The 24309-nt window shown below is 34.8% G+C and overlaps 1 protein-coding gene and 1 long non-coding RNA gene across 3 annotated transcripts; both read left to right on the top strand.

The window, feature by feature from the left end:
* Positions 1 to 89: 89 nt before the first annotated feature.
* LOC111519198 lies at positions 90 to 2339 on the top strand. Its single transcript, XR_002724280.2, has 5 exons — positions 90 to 287; positions 353 to 874; positions 936 to 1013; positions 1090 to 1491; positions 1553 to 2339. It is a non-coding gene; the product is annotated as an uncharacterized LOC111519198 (long non-coding RNA).
* A 2873-nt stretch (positions 2340 to 5212) lies between these two features.
* On the top strand, positions 5213 to 16989 carry LOC6647035 (zinc finger and SCAN domain-containing protein 22). Of its 2 annotated transcripts, none has more exons than XM_023178621.2 (5): positions 5213 to 6280; positions 13262 to 13369; positions 15079 to 15839; positions 15907 to 16003; positions 16571 to 16989. In XM_023178621.2, exons 1-5 carry the CDS (start codon positions 6079 to 6081, stop codon positions 16708 to 16710), a joined length of 1308 nt encoding a protein of 435 aa, XP_023034389.1. In that variant the 5' UTR covers positions 5213 to 6078; the 3' UTR covers positions 16711 to 16989. The 2 variants fall into 2 exon arrangements, with proteins under 2 accessions (XP_023034389.1, XP_002070299.3); XM_002070263.4 differs by having other exon boundaries at positions 13262 to 13408.
* Positions 16990 to 24309: the final 7320 nt, after the last annotated feature.

The following is a 24309-nucleotide window of genomic DNA, read 5'->3' as shown; positions in this document are numbered from 1 at the left end:
GTGTTTGGGCATGTGCCAACACTGGATTTTCTCTCGAATTCCCATCAGCTGTTATTGATTCTTTCTTCTTCTTGATTTGTTTAAAAAAGAAAGAAATGACAAATTAGAAGAAAATTCAATCCAAAAGATTCGCAAATAGATAAATAAAATTTTTAAACGCTTATTACTTACATATTCGACTTGTGTGACTTCCAATCACTTCCACTCCTTTCCAACCTTCGTTACCTCCGCTCACTGTGACGTGATGAGGCTGCAGCGCAGTGTACCACTTGCAATTTTGATTATTTGTAAGAAAATATAAATATATAAACTGTTCTGTTTGTTTTTATTTATTATTTATTCCTTGATTCAGATCTGTACAAAAACCATCAACAAGGCGCAGCAGGGCGCTATTCCTGGTGTGTGGTGTGTGCCGCTGATGGCGGCAAAGGTCAGGCAGGAAGATAAAATAAAACCTCATCCGGTGGACGATATGATAAAGATAACCATGATGATAACGAGAACGGAGCAACTAGTGGTTAATGGACCTTTAGTCGATCTAAATGCATGCTCGGATGTGCTTGATACTTCAGACAGATGGACTTTAATATGATTGCTCTTGAGTCTTTTAATATGTCCCACCGCCCAAATCAGTGCTCGGAGATCGTATGGACAGAATCAGCAGATCTAATGCCAGGTGATTGGGATGAGCAGCACAGCAATGTGGCTAGTTTTCTTGCAACATACACCCAAAGTCCAGCCAAACAGTCAAATGAAATCATCATTAATGTCAGCATCCATAGCCAAGACACTTAGTAATGTCTTCAGTAATCTTAAGGATTACAGCTGTAACTTGTATATAGGAAACAGCAGGTGGCCACTTGTAATTATTTTGGTACGTATAAAATAAGACTTTTTAATAAGCAAGTTAACCAAAATTTGTCATCATTTTACAGCCAAGAAAATGAACTTTGTCAGCTATCCACGGTTCATTCGCCCGCCGTTAAAGAAACGTGGTCGCCCACCAAATAATGGTAGTGTGTTAAAGTTGTAGCTGCTGGATTCGTATTTATATTGTTTTGTTAAATCTTAAAATTGTTTAAATTGTAGATGGTATTCGTGCAGCAGGTACTAGTGGCTGGTGGTCCTGGTCTGGTGGTCCAGCTTTGGTAGCCAATCTGGAAGTCTGTGATCCACGAAGTGGTTCCACTTTACCTGTTGTTGGCCAATTGGCTTTATAGCATTTGGCACCCTTCCACGTATTTTTGAGTACATGGAGAAAGATAATCGTTGCTGTGGTTAATGTACAAGTAGAAGGTGGCCAACATTTTGCGGGAAATGCTACTGAAGACGACAAGAGCCGATGGGTCCCAATATGTAAGGTCTTCTAATGGATTGGCCTGTTCAAAAACCAAATGCCAAGGCTCACTGTCAGCAGGTCACTTTTGGAACATTTGGAACAAATATTTAATTTCTTGTGCTTTGGGCTGGTGTTTTGTACGCACCCATGCAGTAAGTCCACAAAGTACCTCACAAAAAGAAATCTAAAGTAACCTTTATTATTATTATTTAGAAAGAAGTTTTCTCTATTACGCTGATGGACGACGACGAAACTCTAACCATTTGGTCTACAGTTCTTTATACTTGGCTGGGAACCCTTATTAACGAATTCATTGGGAGCTATAAATATATACTACCCGATATTATTAACTGCTTTTACATATTAATATAAACAAAAAATACTGAAACCATTAATTTGATATACAAAAAAATTATAAAACATACAAATAACTCTCCTTGAACAGACCAACATTTAAACAAAGTTAAACTTATACTTTGCGCTGTTATTATGTAGCTCTGTATGTATTTTTCTTTAATTTCTGATTTTAAGCTTATACAAATACTTATATATTTAATTGCTGGTAAAAAAAAAGGTATATTATGACGATGTGTTCATACAAATTTAAACTCCCTACAAAACAAATGCCTTAACTCTTAATTATTACTTTTAAGTTTTCTCTAATTCTTAAAATATGGAAAGATCAAAAGGAAACACTTTAGGTACATATAATAAACATACATATATAATGAAAAAGCAGACAATACTATAAGGATTATAAAGATGAGGAAATGCGGTTAGGGAGAAAATGCCCACCAAGCCCCAAACCCCAAATCTCTAAACACCGCCCCCGGCCATGGCTTATGAAATTTTCAATTAGCAAAAGTCGAAAGCTTAAGATTAACGCACACCTCAATTGTTTTTTTTTCTGTTTTTTTATACTTTTTTTGTTTTGCCATAAGCTGTATGAAAACATCAAATAAAATGCTTATAATAATTAATAAATGGTATTGAAACATAATTACAAAGTGCAGTTTTTTTTTTGCCTGTTAAGCTCTTCGGGATTAAATATTCAGAACTGTTTGAGATGAGTTAAATGAAAAAGAAGAAAGGGTTTTTGTTTGGAATGGGTCAAAGGTGACTTGCATGTGGGAATCTGCCTATATATACATACATACATACATACATGTACGTAGATGCAGGGCTGGAGTCAGGGGATAATAAGAGGGGCCCCATAAAAGGAAAACGTCTTTAAGCAAACATTAAACCCAAATGTTTATCTTCCCGCAATGGTCTCTCGGCCTAGGGGCCTTCATTTTTGAAAATCCGGCCCTGCATAAAGATTTTAAACAGATGGGGGTCTTGAAATAAATGCATTGCATGTGGAAATCTTTTTCAGCTGATGATAATGATGATCGGAGCCAATAGATATTGAAAGAAATGAGCTAGGGCAAGGGATAGGGCGAGAACAGTATACTCGAAGATCAATGAAAGAGAGAGATAAATGCATAATTGGAAAATATGCCTCAAATTAAAGATAAACACATGTGTGCATTGTCTATATGTGTGTGTGTGTGTGTGTGTGTGTGTGTGTGTGTGCTGTGCGTGTGCGTGTGCATACATTGCAACAATAAGAACTCAACTCGGAAATCCACCTAAACAAAGCCATGCATTCAAAAAAGTAAACGAGAGCCACAGAGCAAGTTAGAGTGACAGAGTGGGAGAGTGTGACAAAGAGAGGAGGACGCTTGGAAGGAAAGTCACCAACTCCAACCCTCACACATACATACATACATACATAAGTCAAACGAATGGAATGGACTGCAACAAGAACATTAAGGCAACTAAATTTGTTGTTTTTTTTTTTTTCTAAAGTGTGATCTAAGCGACTTGAGAATCAGCTACAAAATGGAAAACGAATTATGCTGTTTTGCATCAGAGGTCAAAAACGAAAACATTTGTTTTATTTGATTGCTAATCAAATGAAATTCTATTAGTTTAATAGTCGTCGAGAAATTAATAATTACATTTATTGATTCAATTTATTCGAGCATTGAATTTAGTAAAGCTTTATTAATTTAATTCATTAGGGGAACTGCAATTCTACAAAAAAAGCATGCCTAAACAAATTTTTTAGATTCTGGCATTAAAAGATCGGCAGTTTTTAAATTTCCTTACACTCAATTTACTTCTGGTATAATGGTACTCGATTCCTCATCTTGTAGCGCATCGTGGCTAAACAATATAAAACACTTGCAGCAGGCTCAGCAGAGTTTCAGCAGCAGCAGCAGCGCAGCAGCAGAGTTAAGAAAGAAAAAAAATCAAAAATGCATTCCTGAGAGAGAACCAAATGAGAGAGGCAGAGAGCAGCAGAATAAAAGAGGTACAACGAGAGCACGAGAGTGGGCTCTCTGATTAGAGCTGGTGCCTTGCACTCACTTTCATTTAGAATTCGTACAGAATCATTGTATCTCCCAGATACAAATATATATACTTACAGATCCATCTACAAATATATACATATATATTGATATGTATATGTATGTATGTATTTCTGTACATATGTTTGTATAAATGCACCCCAAAAAAGTTGGAAAACCAAATAAAAATACACCAAAACAGAGCTACAATCACATTCACATTTCAACTTTGTGTGGTGTGTGCGTTATTCTCGAGTTGGCATTGGCCATTCAGGTCAGGTTAGGTCGACTGCTCGATGTCCTACTCAACACACAGTTGAGAGAAATTAGGGAATATGATTACCACTGATTTTTTTTTACAAAAACCTGAAAGCACTTGCGTTAGCATTTAAAAGTCTATTTGCTAGAACTCTGCTGGCAAAATTGAATCTGAGAGTGTTTAAGAGCCATACTCTCAGAAAAATAGAAGAAAAAAATAAACATTTAGACGCAGCCCAACCCGCATGGCTTAAAGAGAACAACAATAATAATAACAACAACAACAGTAGCACATATACAACAAAAGTAGTTCGTCTCAGTCTTGAAAACCAGTTTTTATGCTGATAACCGGTTTTTCATTTTCATCCTGATAACATGTTGGCTGGTTCGGTTTGTTGCGGCGGCTCAGCAGTTTCAGTCCAGTCTCGTTCGTTCTCCAACATCAATTGCATTTCGCGTCATCACTACACACACACAGGCGGTGTGTGTGCGTGCGTGAGTGTATGTGTGTGTGTTTGTCTACACATGTAATAAATATTAAGCTAATGCTCAATTCAAGTGTAGCGCTATTGGTCTGCCTCATATGACCGGCTCTAAATGTGCAGTTAAATGTAAGGAATCATTGTACGTCCATATGTATGTATGTATGTACTTACATACATACATACATATAGTACAAATAAAACGCGCATTTTCCAGAGAAAGAGAAGTGTAGAAAAAAAACTTCCACCCTCAAAGCGGCATACAAACATTCATCTCATACACATAAATACATGCATACACATGTATGTCTCTATACACTGAGCGAAGATACCGGTTAAAAACACTAAACAAAATTGAAACAAAGCGTGAGAATAATAAAACAATTTACAGAATTTCGTCGAGTGGTTGTTTCGGATTCCCAAGGCCTTAAAAACCATTTAAGACTTGTTTATTTTACGCTTCAATCGAGTGCCGCTTAAAATGTTTAACATGTCTTTACTAGTGGTGGACTAAGTTTAGCATGTGATTTTACTTTTAATTGTAATGCATTCTTGTGACCCTGCAATTTTCTCTCAGTGTGTTCAGTACAAACTAATACGAAAAAAAAGAGAGCAGAGTGCTGCCTGGCCTGGCCTGGTGTTTGTGTGTGTGTGTGTGTCTCTGCGTGTGTGTGTGAGTGTCTGTGTCCGTGTGTTGTTGCCTGCCCCAGTGTTTCCGCTTTCTTTCGTTGTAAATGTTACTTTTAGTTCGATGTCGGAGCCTCGACGAGCCGGTTGTAAGCGTGACTTTCGTTTAATTCTGCTTTAATATTATTATTGTTGTTGTTGTTTGGCTGTCGTCGTCGTCGTCGTCGTCGCCGCCGTCGCCGTTGTTGTTGACGTCGTTGCCGTGAGTGTTAGTGAGAGGGCATATACATATATATGTGTATATGTATGCATGTGCGTATGCGTGTGTTTAGTTTAAGCGAAATTGAAAGTTGTACATTTTCCTACCCCCAAAAAAGCAAAGCAAAGCATACAATCGCGCGCTGTGAGTGCTGCCCAGTGCGTGTCTGTGTGTGTGTGCACCACGCCACACCAACAAAAATCAACCCCCACCAACAACAGTAGAAAAACAACAACAACAAGAAACAAGCCAACGCAAACGCAAAGTTAGTAGCAGCAGCAGCAGCAGCGGAAAGAGCACCAGCAACCAACCAACCACCCACTCCCATTTACAGTTCAACTTCTGAAAAGCTAACAGCCGCCGCCGCATCAACAACATCGCCAGGAATTGATCGTGCATTGTTGTTGTTGTTGTTATTATTATTGATGTGTTTTGTGTTTTAAGTGTTTCAATGATGATGATGTGGTTTAAACAGAAAATCTAAAACCCCTCCCCCACAGCACCCCCCTCAGCCGCAATCCGTCACTACTACCATCACACAAAAAAAAAAGTGAAGTGTAAAGTAAAGTGTTACACAAGTGTAAAAATAATAATAATAATAAGAAGAAGAAGGAGAAGGAGTAACATAGTGCCCGCCCCCCGTTTAAGATTACAAACCCCAATCCTCCCCGCCGCATCACAATCCCATTGAGATCGACGGTTATATAGTGTGTCATGATGAATTTCTCAGCATTTGGCGGTCCATTCTCTGGCATACATCAGTTTGCCGCTAAATTTGATGCACAAACACCGGGTGCATTCGGTACACCGCCAGCAAATGCAGCAGCCGCTGCTGCAGCGGCTGGAGCTGGTGATAATCATGTGCAGCGCTATCAGACAACCAATGGCAATCACTTCAATCAGAATGTGCCCAACGGTAAGTGAACACAAACCGACACAACAACAACAGAGTGGGTGAAGGGGTAGGGAGGAAAAACGAAATGTGCATGTGCATTTGACTGAACTCCATATCTATGTATCTCTCTGTCCATGCATGTGTGTGTGTGTGTGTGCGTCTGTACAACATAATCACTAAAAATTTATTTTATTTTTATCGATTTATTTTCGCCTTCTGCCGCTGCTCTTGCTGACAGCGACGCTAACAGCAACGTCAGGGCACTCACAAACACACACACACACACACTCTTAGTTCTTGCTTTTTTTCTTGTTCCCCCTCTGCTCTCTTTACCATACTCTCACCCACCATACGCTACGCGAGGAGGTCCCTCTCTCACTCTCGCGCTCTCTCTCTCTCTAAGCTGACTCTGAACGCAATGTAAACACACACACACAAATATATATATATATATACATTTGCTTTAGGTAAAACTCGAAAAATATTAACATTATTACATAGAATAATACTAAAATGTCTCCTGGAAAAACTAGAAAAACTCTTGTATTATTTTTTGTTAAGGAAAACAACAATATGGAAAACTAGCTAAAGCAGCGAGAGTTTTTCCACCGGCGAAATAAATAACGATGACATAGTCTTTGGACTCCTTTGAAGCGAATTTTCATTTTACATAGATTTAATTTATTTAAATTAAGGTGAAAACTTTTCTTTTTTGCTTAGGAAAATTAGGTTTTCAAACCAAAAGGCAATTACCTAAATTATTTGCCCTAAATGATTTCTCAAACTTATGTTTATTTATCGCTTTTAACTCATTTTAAACTTAAGTTTAATTTCAGTCGTTACAAGTTTTCTTTCAAAAAGAGATGACGAAAAGAGAGAATGTGATGCTTTGTCCTTGTTAAAACTAATTTTAAAGTAAAACTATTTTTGTTTTTATATTTTTCTCGTTGTGTATATGAAAACAAAACTTTAATTTAGAATTCCAACTAGATATAAGTTTGGTAAAGCGAGAGAGAGAGAGAGAGAGAGAGAGTCTTTGATTATGAAGAAAGGTTAGTTCTCGTTTCAAGTTAGATAAATTAGGGAACAAAAAAAAAACCCTAAAGGGTTAACCAACAACACCCAGTAATACCCAAGACAGTCGGTCTGTCTGTCAGTCAGTCATCTTCTCCTCCAACCCCTTTTTGGTCCTTTTGGTTAATTTGTTCTTCTCACTGTCTACGAACACACACACACAGAAAACCGCAAAAGTGGAAGAGAAGAGAAAACGGCATGGGGGTTGGGAGTGGCTTATATGTATGGCCTGTCATCATAACTGAATATAAAACTTGATCCCTTTAGTTTTTTTTTTTGGCTAGTTTTGAGTAATTACCCACCCCCATCCCCGTTTTGTGGGTGTTTTAGCTCAAGTTGTTTTTGTTCTTGTAGTTGAAAATGCAATGAACTCAAATAACTTTTGAATTTGCTGCGTTTTCACTGAGTCTATGTATGCATGTATATGCCTTTGTATATATTTATGTGTGTGTGTGTTTCAGATCGGGGGTGGGTTTTTTTTCTGTGGCCCTTAGCTACTCAAACACACACACGCACATTTATTCACATACATACTAGAAATACAATTAAACATGGCAGAGCTGGTGTATATGAGTGTGTAAGTGTGTGTGCAGTTTTCAACCCCAACCCCAGAGAAGAAAACGAGCTTGCTGCTGCTTTTTTAATTGCACTGACTTCCTGTACGTTCCCCCTCCCCCTAGCAACCCCCAAACCCCAACCCCAACCCTCGATTTATATTGGGTGCGTGTACAACCCCCAGAACTCAATTTACACAAACCTCCAACTCCCACCCGACACAACCCCACCTCACACACCCACACACACAACAGGCCTTTATGCCCCACACTTGCTGCTTCAATTTAATCAATTTTAATTAGTTGCATATACTTATAATTCCTTTTAGATACTCAGATTTCTCATTCTTCATATTATCTCACCTTTATTTTTTTGCTTTTGGTTTTTGCCATGGCAACTAAAGTTTCAGTTACTATAAATTGTATAAATAAAGAACCAAACCCAAACTAGAAGCACACGCATGCACTCACACATACACACACACAAACACACACGCATATATACACATGTATAGGTTCATTGATCCCAGCTTTTGAGCTCTACGCATTATATTTCCAGTTTAGCGTTTTTACTTTATTTTATTTTATATATTTTTCTGTTACCTGCTCACTAACAGGAAAATGTGTACATAAATGCTTAAGAGTGTGTGTATGTGTGGGTTTTATCTGTATGGCTGCAGGTAAAACTGTCCCACGACCCGATCAACACTCGTTGCTACTGCATTTTCTTGGACCATGCTGCGAGTCCAATCTCAAATGGCTTGTCCCTTATTATTATCACTCCCTGACCTGTCCCTGGTCCCTCTGCCTCTGCCTCTTCCTCTGTTTCTCCTCGACCAGAGTTTGTTTCAAGATAATTTCAAGTGATAGTTGCGGTTGACTCGATATCTATCTATATGTATATCTTGCTGTCTATCTATCAAAACAGACCCTCATTCCAGTGTCTGTTCAATTAGTGTGCCGAAGCTGCTAGAAATTTGTTCTTGATTGACTTTATTCGAGTTTTTCCATGCATTTTCATGTCATAAACATAGATAAATGGTGCTGCAGATAAAAACTGAGCGATAATGTTCAAAGATATTTGGCAGGTAACAAGAAAATTAAGCCGTGACTTGATTTAGATTAGACTGCAGTAAAATTGAAATAGAAATGCAATAGTTAGTAACCAAAAGAGAGAGTTCATAAGAAATCTTAAGGAAAATGTCACATCCTAAAGGAGGTTCTACAGCATTTAGTAGGTATAGTTAGCCTTAAATGTTGATAAAATAAAATTATTTGTTTAAACTTCTTCTTCATTTAAAAGGTTAGAAAGCTTATTACTTTAGCTAAAGAGTTTTCAATAGTTTTTGATTACCAAAACTTAAACTTTAGAAATCAATTTATAAAATTTTACCATGTTATTCATGTTATTACAAAAACTTAAAACTTTAGTTTTGGGTTGAAAGTTAACTTTAAAAATTATAAATTAGTTTTCTATTTTCTGTGTTTAAGTCAAATTTGATGATCAAATTGGTTATTTAACGAATAAACTTCTAGTCTTTTAGGAGCAAACGTTAAAAAATGAAAAACTAAAGACTAATGACTAATAGACTGAATGGTAAAGAAATAGAACTGACTGTCATGTCCTGTGAGTAATAGAAATGTTTTTATTGGCTATTAGTAGTTGAATATAAAAATTTATGAAAATAATTAAAAATAAATTTAACAGGGGATAAAGGACAGGGAGGAAAAAAAGGTTAATATATGAAGATATATTTGTGTAGTATTTTTTATTCCAGATTTCAGCATATGTTTATCAAAATAGAAACTTCAGAAATAAATCTAATTAGTCTTTGGCAATATGATTATATCACAATGAATGAATCTGATTTCAAAAAAAAAGATAGAGGTGCTGAAATCTTTTTTCGCAGACATCCAAAGTCATAAAAGCAAAGGCAATTTGCACTCTTCTATACATACATACATATTTATATATTAACAAGTCTATATACTCGCATTTTTTGTATATAATGTAATTCATATATATGTATGTACATTGTACATATGTGTGTGTACTTCAAGCTGACTAAGTGTGAGTGAGCTTGGTTTGGTTACATCCCCCAACTGCGCCTGAATGTATGCAACACTAACATAGAAATGAGGGTGGGGGTGGCTGAGTATATCAAGTCAACCAACAAACCAACCCCTACCCCTAAATCGACAACCCTCTAATTATATGCTAGGTATTCACAGAAGAGCAAAACAAAAAATAAAATAAATAATATGAAAAACAACAGCATAAAATCTGTCTCATACAACAACAAAGAAAAGAAAACTGCCCCACGGCCGAATGAAAACTTTAAGGCTTAAAGTAAATACTTGTAACATTGTTGTTGTTGTTGTTTTTGCCTCGCGAACTGATGACTCAAACTCTGGCTGACTGGCGCCGCGTCGCCCCAAAAAAAAGAATTCAACTCAAACCTCTCGCGCGCCCAGCAGCAGGTCTGAAATAACCCCCAACTCTGGTTTAGGGGTTGCAGTTTCTCACGCTCTTTGGCCACTCACACTCACACTCACACCGTTGTTTTTTGCTATGCGCTCTCGCACTCTCGCTCTCTCACTCTCTCTCTCTCTCTGGCTTGCTGGCTCATACTCTCCACACAACTCTCTTTGTTTGGCGCGGGCGCTCTCACTGCTTTCACTGTCTCACATAAGTGTGAGTGAGTGTATATGTGTGTGTGTATGTATGCCGGCACTATAAACACACAGAGGAGAGTCAACGCCATGTTTTCCAAAACGTTCCCCCAGACCCAGCGAATTCCTTTCCATTTTGTTCCACTTCCCAGTTTTGATCCCCCCGCTCCTGCCGCCGACGCCTCTTCGCTATATGTCAATTATGCGTAGTGGGAGGTCTCTCTCTCGTTCACTCTGGCTCGCTCGCTTGGCCGTGTTTCAGTTTCACCGACTTTAACTCGTTGTGCTCCTGCTGCTGCTGCTGTTGGTGGTGGTGGTGGTCGTGCTCGTTCTCGGAGGAGTTGTAGTAGCGCTAAGGCAGGTCCTTGTCGTGTCCTGGTGCTGGTGTGTGAAAGTGAAGTGAAAAGTGAAATGTTACAGCAAAACCAACGACGACGACAACGACGAGGACGAGGACGACGACAATGAACGACGAGAATGCCGGTTGCCCATGACTTCGTCCTCGTAATCGTCATCGTCATCGTTGTGGCTTAGCCTAGTATTTCCGCTCTTCCTCTCCTTTATCCAATATCTCAACTCACCAACATTTCTCTCACTCTCTTACAACTGTCATTTGCCTTTTTTGGTTACCGTTAACATTTAGTCAACTTGTTTTTATCAATTTTATGGCCAGTTTGGCATTTCACTCGGTTTTTTTTTTTTTTTTTTGGCTGTCATTGATTCATTGAAATGCATGATTTGGCCATTTTGTGAACTATTTTCATTATTCAGTGATAGATAATTGCCTAAATAATAATTGATGGGCAACATTTTGTATGCAGTGTTCTAATTTTGGTTAAAAAGAGAGAGAAAGTAATGGAGAAGAGATGGAAGGAAAAATGGGACACATCATAAAGGCAAGAAAACTTTATTTTTCATCTATACAACTAGCTGATGCAGCTAACAATAAGATCTAATTGATCTTAATTTATCTTTATATTATGTTAAGTTCTTTATTTATAATAAAAAGTTACACGAATAGACACTTTCTGCTCATATATTCAAGGAATTTCTCACACTTTCGCTACAGACTAACTAATTCAACTGTAATCCACTTAATTTCATGTATTCCTATCGATTCTGCCATTAGATCTAATTTACTCTCATATTACATTAAATTCTAATTAATTTGGATTTGCATATTTGATGTGTAGGCGCACATGAAGACAGGCAAATAGACATGGGAGAGATTATGCGAGGAAATTAGTACGTTTACTGCCCGAAAGTATGCTACAATTGTGATTGTTATCCTTTTGACAGGCAACAATCGTGTGAGCGGTAAAGCATTAAAGCATAAGAAATGTTGAATTATAACTCAAGGTCACAAGTTAATTTATACAAAAGGGACCGACAAACAGATGCCATGCCCACCCACACACACACACACGCACACAGAGAGAAAGAGAGAGATAACCTTCTGTTTTGCCTCCTTTAAAGCTTTTTCGTTTTTCTTTTTTTCTTCGTTCACTTTTATTATTATTAAATTTTGGGTGAACCTTTTATTTATTTTTTTTGTGTCCCCATAATCATCATGATTATGTATGTCTGTAGGTACATATATAAATTTTGTTGTTGCTCTCGGCAGGAAAAAGGAAGGAAATAAATGTAAAGCAAATACAAGAAAAAAAAACCAGGCAATTGGCAACAGTGAGCAGCAGCTAACGAAACACCGAAAAATTTTATTTATAAAATCGAGCACCCGGCAAAAGACGATGAAAAGTATGAACAAGACACGCACACACACACAATTATACACACATACAGAGTACACACCCACCAAAAAAGTAAAATAAAAAAAAGTAGAAAAAACTTGAGCAGGTTTTTTTAAATATTTTTTTGTAGCATACATATAGGAGACTGAGACACAGGTCTACAGCATTTTCGGTTTCAGTTTTAATTTCCTTTTTCCTATATATGCGTGTGTGTCTGTGTCTGTGCTTGTGTGCGTGTGGGTGCAAAATTTGGCCTTGGCAGACGTCAGAGAGCGAGCGCAAGAGCAAGAGCAGAAGAACGCCGAGTAAGGGGCATGGCGGAGGATGATTGAAAGGGGGGCTTGATGGCGGTTTGGGGGCTTAACCGACGACAGCAGGCAGACAACAACAAAAAAAGACGAAAAAAAATAACAGAATTTAAGCACACGCACCATCGTGTTCGTCAGTCAGCAGGAATACAAACCAACACCAATACCAACACACGTAGACACACACACACACACGCGTAGCCTCCTACATACATACGTACATAGGAAAGTAATAAATCGTTTGCCCGTTACTGTCGTCGCTCGGTGCCGGCACCCGATCTTCATTCGTCGTCGTCGGGACCAGCCAGCTGTGGAGCCGACTATGGGGGAGACGACGTCGCAGCGCTCCAGTTTCTCTGGCTGGTGGAAACAGTCAGTCAGTCAGTTGTAGTTAGTCGGCTCGAATTGTGCGTGCTTGTGTGTGTTGTGCGCTCGCTGTGTGGCCAATTGCCAAATCTATATAATAATATACATATATATACACATATAGTATATCAAATTCTTCATCTAATACTACTCGACTCAAACTAAAATAAAAGAGAAAGGCTGTGAAATGTGTAAGGGGCGAGAATAACACTCTTTAAAAGTTTTACATAAGTCTAGAAAGTATTACTAATTGTGATTTCTATCTTTTCTTTGCAGTTTCGGCGGCCAATAATATGCAATATGGCCAGAATATATCCATACCGTACTCACAGCCGCAGGGTGATCTAAATTTTTTAAATGCAGCTGCTGCAGCGGATCATAAGGGTAAAATCCATCCAAAAATTGAACGTGACCGGGAAGAAGGTGAGTCGCGCGAGCGAATGAAACGATTTGTTATCCTGAGAGTTTTGCCAGAGCAGGATGAGGAGTAGTCTAGAATGGGGGCCTAGTGAGTGAGGGGGCTTGAGTGGGGCATACATACAAAATTTTTGGTGTGTGTGTATATGTATGTGTTTCAAGGACGCACATTATTCTTCGTGCCCAGGCAATGTGTGGAGGCAGGAGCAGAAGCAGGAACAGAAGAGCAGGGAGCATAGGAGGCTTCGGCTTCTCGTTATTTATAAATGCTTTTTTTGGGCCTGTCTGCAATATGCGTGTGCTTTAGTGTGCGTGTCCCGTCCGCTCCCATGGAAGTGTGCGTGTGCGAGTTTTCAAAGCATACTTTTTAGGGACACGTTTCCTTCCTTTACACAGAAAAGCAAATATTTAAGAATATCTCATACTTGGACTCGAGTTTTTCAAAAAAAAAAAAGGACCATGTAATAGAAATGATTTCAACAATGTTTAAAAGTATTTACAATCGAAAGATCTCTCCTTAAAACCGTATAGCTTAAAATTGATCTTACCTAACCTCCTGTAAAGAAATCATTTCAATATGAGTAATAGAACTTGTTGATGTAATGAGGCAAAATTTAAAGCTAGGCAATAGGCTGACAAAGAACTTATGCTGTAATCAAAATATTGAATTTATAATCATTTTTTAGTTACAGCACATTCCAAATATTAATTAATTTATGTTAAAAATCAATTCTTTGCATACTTTATGGGGCAAATTTCCCCAATTTGGCATTCCTATGTCCTCTAGATATAAATAATACTATTGGTTAAAATTTATTTCCGAGCACTAAAGAAAACACTTAATGTCTCAATTTAAACGAAGAAATTCTTCTACTAATGTCTTAATTCAAGTCTTTCTACAAGAATTAATGAATATTTGATACACTTTAATTTATAAAGAAATTTTACTTCATAAAATCTTTGATTAAATTTTTGGTTTAAAAAAATTGTATACATATGTATGTATGAAAAAGGAAAAAGAAAAGTTAAGCAACAAAATTTTCTTGGCGTAGGCGAAAAAAAAGCTTCAAATGAAAAGTTGAGCTTAGCCCCGGGGAACAGCAGATGCAGCAAGGGAGATGATGGTTGAAAGAGGGAACGGAGGTCGGGGGAAGGGGCCAAGAGGCCAACGATAAGGTGTATGGGTGAAGGGAACTGTAGAACTTTGAGTCTGTGTCCTTGGCAGTAAATGGGTGGCAGCCTGGGATTTTCAAGAAAATATGCTTGGGATCTGAACACACAAACACACACACACACACACACTCATACGCATAGGCATAAGAAATAGGGGAAGAGGCAAAAAAAGGAGGCCGTCGTCGCCGCCGCTGCTGCTGGCGCTGCCGAGTGTTGCCAAGCCAAAGAAAATTGTTGTTGGGGTAGGTTTTTGTTGTTGCTTTTGCCGACGTCGTTGTCAAGAAAATTATCCAGGAAGCTATTAGATAATGCATGAAAAGTTCCTCTTTGATGGTAGCCAGAGGGGAAGAGGAAAGTTGGTTGGTTGGTTGTATGAGTAAGCTGGTTGGATTGTGGGCGTGGCGCCTTATCTTCTTTCCTAAGTTCGTTCTTGTTTCTTGTAAAGCTTGTTACTAACGTAGTTTTATCCCAATCATCCCACACACACACACACATATATACAGTGCTCAATCAGCAAATCCTGCAAAATGTCAATCAGTCGTGGCAAACGCTGGCCAACACAGCCAATACAGTGGACTACTCATCGCATTTGCTATCCGCAACACTGCCAATTTCCATTCAGCACTTCCTTAAATATTCGGAGACCATCAAAAAGGAGTCCACCTCCGGTGATGTGCTCAAGAATGGCACCAATTTGGCCAGCCTGGCGCTGGGGGGCGTGGCCCTAACACCGAGCAATAATGGTGCCAATGGCGGACATCACAATGGCCTAGTGAATATGGATCAGCATGGTGGTGGCGGAGGCGGTGGCGGCGGTCACATGACCAATATGACCGATGCCAATGGCACGGCATTGGCCAATGGTGGCGCTGCCACCAATGGTGTGGCAAATGGCTCAAATGTTACCAATGGTCAGGCCGGCGGTGCTGTGTCTAGTACAGGAGCAGCAACTGGCAATGCCACCGGCACTGGGACCACGACCACCGGCAAGAAAACCAAAAAGAAGAAACCGCCCAAGGAGAAAAAGCCCAGACCGAAGCCCGGCGAAATTCGTGAGACCAAAGCTCTGGATGGTTCGACACTCTATTGCTGTCCCGAATGCCAGATGGCCTATCCGGATCGCAGTCTGATCGAACAGCATGTCATATCGCATGCCGTGGAGCGGCGATTTGTCTGCGACATCTGCAATGCGGCCCTCAAGCGCAAGGATCACCTGACCAGGCACAAGTTGTCCCACATACCAGACAGACCGCATGTGTGCAATGTAAGTGCAATGACTCTTATATCAATCATTCATCCCACATATATTTAAATGGACTTCTTTTTTACAGATATGCATGAAGTCGTTTAAGCGTAAGGAGCAACTAACTTTGCACATTGTCATCCATTCAGGCGAAAAGAAGCATGTGTGCATTGAGTGTGGAAAAGGTACAAGAACTTGAGCTAAAGTTATAAGCCCAATAGAATAAAAGAGCAAATCTCTGACTAAAAAGCCACAGAGAAGAGCTTAATAAGCCATAGAGGAGGTTTATATTATATTTCTTTAGCTATTTTGTTGCTTAAACTCTTATTACTAAGCAACACCAAACAAATTGCAGCTGAATATTTGCAGTTTTTATAGATTTGATCAAGTTTTTATCAATTTTTTTAGTTAGAGAATACTAAATATAGATCTAATCTGGCCCATAAGCCGCAGAGATCACAGCCGCTTAATGGAATTCATGATATGTTTCTGTAGCTTTATTGTTGATCTAAATCTTGTTTCTAAGCTACACTAAATGACTTGAAACTCAAAATTTGCAATTCATACAGATTTAATCTATATTTGATACAAAATTTTGAAATTTAAGCCACAAATTCCAATTCCAAATACACAGATTGTACATTTTAGGACTTTAAGTCAAGCCACCCTAAATATTTCCAATTAGCTGCTATTTTAAGACTCAAATACAATCTTTAACGAATTTGAATATTAATTTCTCTGTCTTCTTGCAGGTTTCTATCGCAAGGATCACTTGCGAAAGCATACACGTTCGCATATTGCACGACGCGTCAAATCCGAAGTATCGGCCCAGAATGTCAACGGATCGGGTACTGCTAATACTACGCAAAATAATTCTCTACATGGTTCCTGAGGTTCGTACAAGGACTTTTGGTAAATTCTCATACAAATTTCAAGCCATTAGAAGAAAAAGAAAAGAAACAGAAAAGGAATTCATCCAAACTATTTGCCAGTAATTGGAATTCAAATTAAATTGCTGCCAAAAAGCTTTGATGTTTTCCTTTCTCTAGTTTCTGTTTTTCTTTGAAATTTGTTAAGAGTTTACCGAAGGTCCTGCTGAGCGTCACCCCACCACACCGCATACACAAAAACTCCACAAAAAAAAAATAATAATGCATACAATAAAAAAAAAACAGACAAACAAATAGACAGACACAAAAAACACACACAGACAGAGGAGTAAACACAGAGAGAGAGAGAGAGAGAGAGAGAGAGAGAGAGAGAGAGAGGAAAGGGAAATAATTCTCTGCGGAACACAAGTTATATAAAAAAATTATTTATATAATTAGTTAGATTTTTTGATTTTAAAACACTTTCAGTTCTTTAGCTTTGGTTCTTTCAGTTCAAGATTTTCGCACAAAACAAAAGAAAAAGAAAATACAAGTATAGCAATTTAAGTGTACAAAACAAAAGAAAAAAACAATTATTCATTCATTTTTTTAATTAAAAAAAAAATTTAACAATTCAATATGCGCATTTTACCATTGACAAAAACGTAAAGAAAAAGGGTTAAAAACAAATTTCCATAAAACTAAAAGCTTTCATTTCTTAATATAATTTGTTTTTTGAGGCTCTGTGATCTCTGCTGCATAAATAATATAAATAAAAAATAACAACAATTTTAATAAATAGTTTTTAATACAAAAAAAGAAAAAGGAAAAAACAATTTAAGTGCAATTTTTTATTGAACATATTTTTTCATTTTGCTTGAAACTTTTATTTTGTTTGCTGTTAATTCTCTCATTTTTCTTTTTATGTTTTGTTTATTGATGTAACTTTTAATGCGCATATTTAATAAGTGAAATTTTTCGTGAAATGCTAAAAGAAGAAAAACAAAAATCATCTATACATATATATATATATTTCTAGTCTTATCTTTTATTTAAAAACAAAAAACGAAAAACAAATGATGTCATGTAATTATAAGATTTTTAAATTTTAATGTTCAAACAAAAAACAACAACAACAAAAAAAAAATGAAAAGAAAAACCAAGAGAAACACACACACACAAGAAAAAACACGAAAATGCATTATAAACTTGCATCTTTGTATGCCCCAAACTTCCAGTCATCGTATAGAACTACAATATAATCAGACATAACAGATACAGATACAGATATCTACCTATATAGCCAACTTACCATATGATAACCATAAACGCAAACAACAACAAAAAAAAGAAGAACAACAAACAAACAAAATGCAAAAACCCTTCACAATAAACAGCCAATAAACAATAAAACTTATGAACTAAACTATAACTATAATCCAAAAACATACAAAAAAACAACAACAATGGATGATAATAAAACATGAAAATATTTTTATATATATAAAATCGCAAAATCGGTATCGATGAAGCTAAACCAAATGCTTCAGATTGATATTGATGATGATGATGATGATGATTATGGAATATAAAACAATAACCGAAATAAAGTGCAAACACTTCGAGCGAGTGACAACGTAATTAACTGTTCAAATAAATAGCATTTTTTTTGTTTTTTGTAAAATTTAAAAAAGAAAAGTAAAGAAAAAAAAAACAAAAAAGAGAAACCGAAATAATGGTTGAATCGATTGACGATCGATGATTAAATGTTAAAGACGAAACAAGTTACAAATTTGCAAAAGTAAAGCAGTAAAAGGAAATCAGCATTAATCTATAGACATAGACTTACACACACACACACACACACACTCACCCACACACATTTATCATCAGCAAATGCTTGAAACTTAAAAAAAAAAAGGGAAACATTCAAACCTATACAATATACCTACAAAAGGACATACAACATACATGCATACGTATAATACTTAGATATATGTAAAACAAATGAAAAGTTAAAGAAATGACCTAATATTAATTGAGTTAAGAGCTCAGGATATTTAATGATCCGCTTCAGTGCAAATTCGCCCTCTAAAGTATGCTATAGCGGGTCGAAGAATTCATTTATTAAAGCTTCAAAGAAATATTGCTTTTAAACTGGTTAACTGTTGTTAATTGACAGTTTTTAAACTACAAAACGTTCCAATAGTCCTTGAGAGTTACGAAAAATGAATACTTAATGACCTACTGCATACTTTTGGGAGTAAATTTACCTAATTTCACATTCGTAGATACGTCTTTGTCATGCATTTAAAATTTACATCTTAAAATAATTCAAAAAAGTGAAGAAATAGGTTATTTTTTATAGAGTGTCATAGTTTTACTTAAAGCACTTCCTTTGAAAGTCCTTGGGCTCCATAGAGAGTTTCAATCCCCTGTCATTTCTACGCCACTGACTCTACCTACGAAAAAGTTTTAAACTCAATGAAATCTTGTCATTTCTTTGATTAAGTTTAACTTTTCTTTGTTTTCTGTACACAGATTTTCGTAGAGTAAACGATTCTATATACAGATATAGTTGAAATCCATTATATAATATATACATACTACAATAATTAAAACAAATTATATGTGTGTTTGTGTGTATGTATGTTACTTAAATGCAGCTAAACTAAACCAGAATGCACGATCTAGAATTTAGAATTATAGACAGATTTTTAGATCGTTTGCCTCAGAAGATGATCAGGAGAAGTACAGAAAGAAAGTAATTGAAAATACTTGCAGTGAAGTACAAATATTTTAAATCTAATTAAAAACAAAAAAAACAAAACAAAAAGCACCCACAATACAGCAACAACAACAAAAAGCAAATGAGCCACAAAAAGTATTAGCCAAAACAAAAGAGAAAACAGAAAAACCGACAACGTTTTAATCAAGATTTAAAACAGCTTAAAAAAACAAATACAGAGATATGAGAGAGAAATGAGAAAGAAGGAAAACAACAAAAAAATTGTCAACAATTTACATAAACAATTAAGCTAACCTTCAAGCAAAAACAAATTGTGTCTCAATTTTGGTTTTCTTCGTTTTTCTTTAACCAAATTTCGGTTTTTCAAAATTTCGTTTTTCTACCTACATTTTTGTTTGTTTTTTAACGTACTTAACATTGCCTAAGAGATTATAAAACAATAAGTTTATAAACAACAACAAAAAATTGCAATAAATGACAAAACAAAGGAAATTAAATCACTCAGGGATGAAGCCTCCAAAAAAAACAAAACAAAATAAAGAATAAAAAACAAAAAAATATAAAATAAAAGTAAAAATGCAATATTTTAAATAAAACAAAAAAAAAAGAGAGAAAACCTACATTTTAAAGTTAAAAAGAAAAAAACAAAAATATTTTTAGTGTAAAACCGCAAAACAAAAAAAGAAGAAAACATTTAGAAATTTGCACAAATTTTTGGCATTTTATATAAAATAATACATAAAAAAAATAAAATACAACAAAAACAACAACAAATATGCATAACTAAATAAACAAAATGAAAAACAAAAATATATGAAATCACATATTTTTCCACATTCACATTGGTTTTTGATGAAGGTATAAAACAGACAGATAAATACAGATAAAACAAAAAAAAAGCAAACAGTCCATGCAACTTTTAGTGAATTTAAATAAAATAATAATAATAATTACTAATACAATAAATGATAAAACAAATACATAAATGAATGAAAATATTTACAAACAAAAAATGAGAAAACAGCAAAAACGAAAAGGAAGTATGCGGCCAAAGATGAAGTTATAATTGTAGTTAGAAGGTGAAATACAAAAATAACTGGAAAAATGCATTAATTAATAAATAAATGAATGAACAAAAATGAAGCAGGAAGCATATTAGGTCGTTGTTTTTTCTCACTGAGAAAACTTTGGCCTTAATGCAAACAAACAAACAAAAACAAAAACAAAAACGTATACATAATAAATAATAATAATAATTTTTAGTATATAACTATATAAAATTAAAAAAAAACAGAAAAAACTGAATGAAACAAGAGATAATGTAACGAAATGAAACAAATTGTAAAACAAAAAAAAAAAACTTATGTTGACACAAACTAAAATGAAACATAAAACTAAACAATTTTAAGATTAGGTTTTTCTGCGAAAGGACTGAAGTTAAGGCAACCGTAGCGTTTAAAAGCAAAATTTCGAAATCGTGATTTGTATCCGATATGAGAAGAATATAATGATGATGTGTGTTATACAAAGAACAAAAACAAAACAAAAAAAATGGTATGAATGATGGAGGATTTTGGTTTGAAAGGTAGGAGTTCGGTGACGAACAAACTTTTGTTTAAGGCTAGGCTTATAAATAATATTATTACCACATACAAAAACAAAAAAAGGAAAACAAATATTTTCGAAATTAAAACCATAAAAAAAAACAGACACACACCCTAAAAAAACAAAAAGAAAAGAAACATAAAGAAGCGCAGTCGATTGGCAAATTGGCAGCTGCAGCTTTCAGCTACAATATTTTTTATATATATAATTACAATTACAAAAACAAAAAAAAAATAAAATTATAAGAAATTCAAAAATGAGGAAAATAAAAAACTTCAATGTAAATCTTGGTTTTCATATGTTTAATTCGATTTAATTACAATTACAACTCTCGTTTAAGACCATTTTTACACACATTTACTGTTTGTGATCTAAAAAACAAAACAAAAAAAACTAAAACGAAAAAATTATAAAATTAATGAAAGAAAAACTCAAGTTTCAACTGATAAAATTATGAAAAAAATAAAACTGCTGTTGCATGGCAAAGTTTTGAAACCAATAAATGAATAATAAAACAGAAAGGAAAACAAAAATAGAAATAGAAAAACAGTAAATTGTACTTAATAAACAACTGAACACAGACACTTTGAATATATTTACTTGAATTAATTAATAATGAGTATATATATAACTTTGTACTTGAATAAAAATTCTAATAAATTATAATCAACTCAAAATAATGCTAAAATTTAGCAAGTTTTTCAATTCAAAAACCACAAAACTTTTATCATAGGCAGTAAACGATTCACCATATTTCAGGATTAACAAATGCCAATACCACAATAAATAAAAAAAAAAAATAAAAAAAATAAATTAACATAAATTTGAAATTTCAAAATTTACTAAAAATGAGAATGAAATTTTGGGACATTCGTTTTTTTTTCAACATTATTGCAATGTATTTATACATATATTTAGGTATATTTTTGTCTTAAAATAGTATTTTGGAAATCTCTGCTTAAAAATTTAGTCTCGAAGACTATTAAATCAATTGCCTTGATCTCTTTTAAATAGTACTAGATATTAGTTTAAAGTTCATTAGATATTAGTTCCTAGTTTCATAATCCTTTTATGTTTTTCATATCAGATAATTTTTGTGAAAACTGGACATACCAGAGGGCTTTTTGTCTTGAATGAGGCTCAAAGATTAAATATTGCTGTTTAAAATTCTTTTAAATTTTTAATAAAAAAAAAATAAATTAACATATTTTAACCGATTTTCGACAGGAAAATCTCTTAAATTTCATGCTCTTAAGTCTTGCTATCTTCTTATTATCTTTTTAAGAATGTCTCTTAGTTTTTATAACCATAGGGTAAAATGGTTTCTAAAGTTTCCCAAATCTTTATACCCCTTGTTCTTCTTCAATATCTTGCAAAATTTAGTGAAATGAAATAAACGCAATGTATAGTTTTGCCTCTCGAAAGTCGACAAATAAAAATGTTATACTCTTTGGCTCAATTTGACTCAAATTTGTTATTGATATCTATCAACTTATTATAGGTACATATTTTACAAAAATAGGTTTAAAAAAAAGGTAACCAAAGTTGTCAAAGTTGACCGCTAAGTTGATATTGATGTCGATCAAATCATTAAAAATATGTCCGAAAAATTTGTTTAAAAAAAGCAAGTCATAGGTATAAAGGTTATTTATTAAAAGAACCAAAGTTGTCAAATTTGACCGAATTTAAAATGGATGTTTAATTTGGTGTGTGGGTATACCTTATAATTGTTATATGTATTATATGTGAATGTATTGAATATACATATATTTATGTATATATATTTATTACATTGTAAAAAAAACTGTTACATTGCACCAATGTTTACCATTTACATTCCATTTAGTCGTAAAGCCATAGTCCCCCTCTGGAAAGGGTAAAACTTCTGAAATTGATTTTTGTAGAAAACTAGTTGGAAGTTTATCCAAAATTATATCATGCTGTAATTATAAATGATATTAATTTATTGCTTCATGGTGGGCAATTTTCGTAGCGTAAACCCTGACCATTCTTTAGGTAATACTCACATCATATGGACAGGAATGATTAATATTCGAATAGGCAAAAAATATCCGTAGAAAAAGTTTGGCCACTGGATTGTTACCTTTGTAGTCTTCTAACATTTGACAACCATCAAAAGTGAAACTATATAGAAATGGCTTATAGCCACTCGATTTCTTTTGTAGTCCAATGGTAACCTGAAGATGTTCCAAAAATATTTTGTAAAATTTTAATTTTATTTAGATGTTAACCTACCTTGGCTTTTGTTATAGGCCTTTGATATACATTAAATCTTGTCGTTAAATATTTGTAAGTACGATTCACCGATCTTAGGTAGCAATATTCAAATTCACCAAGTTTTTCATCAACAATTTCACATTTTATATTCTTAAACTCTAAGTCGGCATCGATCTATAGAAAAAGTTGCTTATTATCTAAGTAGTTTATCTGGATTAATAGAATATTACCAAAACCACAATCGAACAAATTAATAAAATGTATTTTAAAAACATTGCACTGGAGTTAGAGAGATGTGAACGAATGTCAAGTAATATAAATACTGATGCCTATTTAAAAAGGGTAATTAAATTGTAAACTAAAGCAGAACTGAAATACAATTTAAAGTATATTGATAAAAATCGTTGAATTCACGGTTAAATAACCAAAATGATTACTAAGTGAATATATGTGTATATTTTTTGTACATTATCTTTATTGTTGCCGTGACGCACCATAAAATAATTGAAAAGCAGAACAAGCCAACTCTAGGATGAAAAGGATTAATCAACACATCGACATATTGAATAACTAATCAGAAATGTATTATTTCCAGGGAATTAAAAATGATAACTAACTCTTCTTTCTTGACTGAATGGTAACATAAATATTTAACAATCGTTAGAGTTTCTTTCTAAAGTTTTTAAATTTTAATGTTTATTGTAGCTTCAAAGTCGATAGTTTCCGATAATTTATTTCCTTATTAGGGTGGCTAGCGATGTCTGTGAACAATGTTTTCTGGGTATTATTTTAGGGATGGAATTACAATCTCCAAAGCGAAAATTCCTACATTTGTGTAAAAATTAACAAATAATTGCCGAATCGCTTAAATTGTTATTAATGTATGCATTTTAAAAAAAAAAAATAAAACAATATTAGAAATACGCTAAAGTTGCTGTTTCCAGCTAAAAATGATATATGGATGGACAATCGATAAAAAGTTAAGTGGCTTAGAGGGTTAATTGCTAAGCTGGCAGCACTGAATCCAATG

This window comes from Drosophila willistoni, chromosome 3R, assembly GCF_018902025.1.
Source record: "Drosophila willistoni isolate 14030-0811.24 chromosome 3R, UCI_dwil_1.1, whole genome shotgun sequence".
NCBI lineage: Eukaryota > Metazoa > Arthropoda > Insecta > Diptera > Drosophilidae > Drosophila > Drosophila willistoni.
This window is presented reverse-complemented; position numbering and strand designations above follow the sequence as displayed.

Coding starts and splice junctions, on each gene's coding strand:
- LOC6647035 (XM_002070263.4), top strand. CDS start 6,079: ATGATGAATTTCTCAGCATTTGGCGGTCCATTCTCTGGCATACATCAG. Junction 13,409..15,078: donor TGAACGTGACCGGGAAGAAG/GTGAGTCGCGCG, acceptor ACATATATACAG/TGCTCAATCAGCAAATCCTG. Junction 16,004..16,570: donor GTGCATTGAGTGTGGAAAAG/GTACAAGAACTT, acceptor GTCTTCTTGCAG/GTTTCTATCGCAAGGATCAC.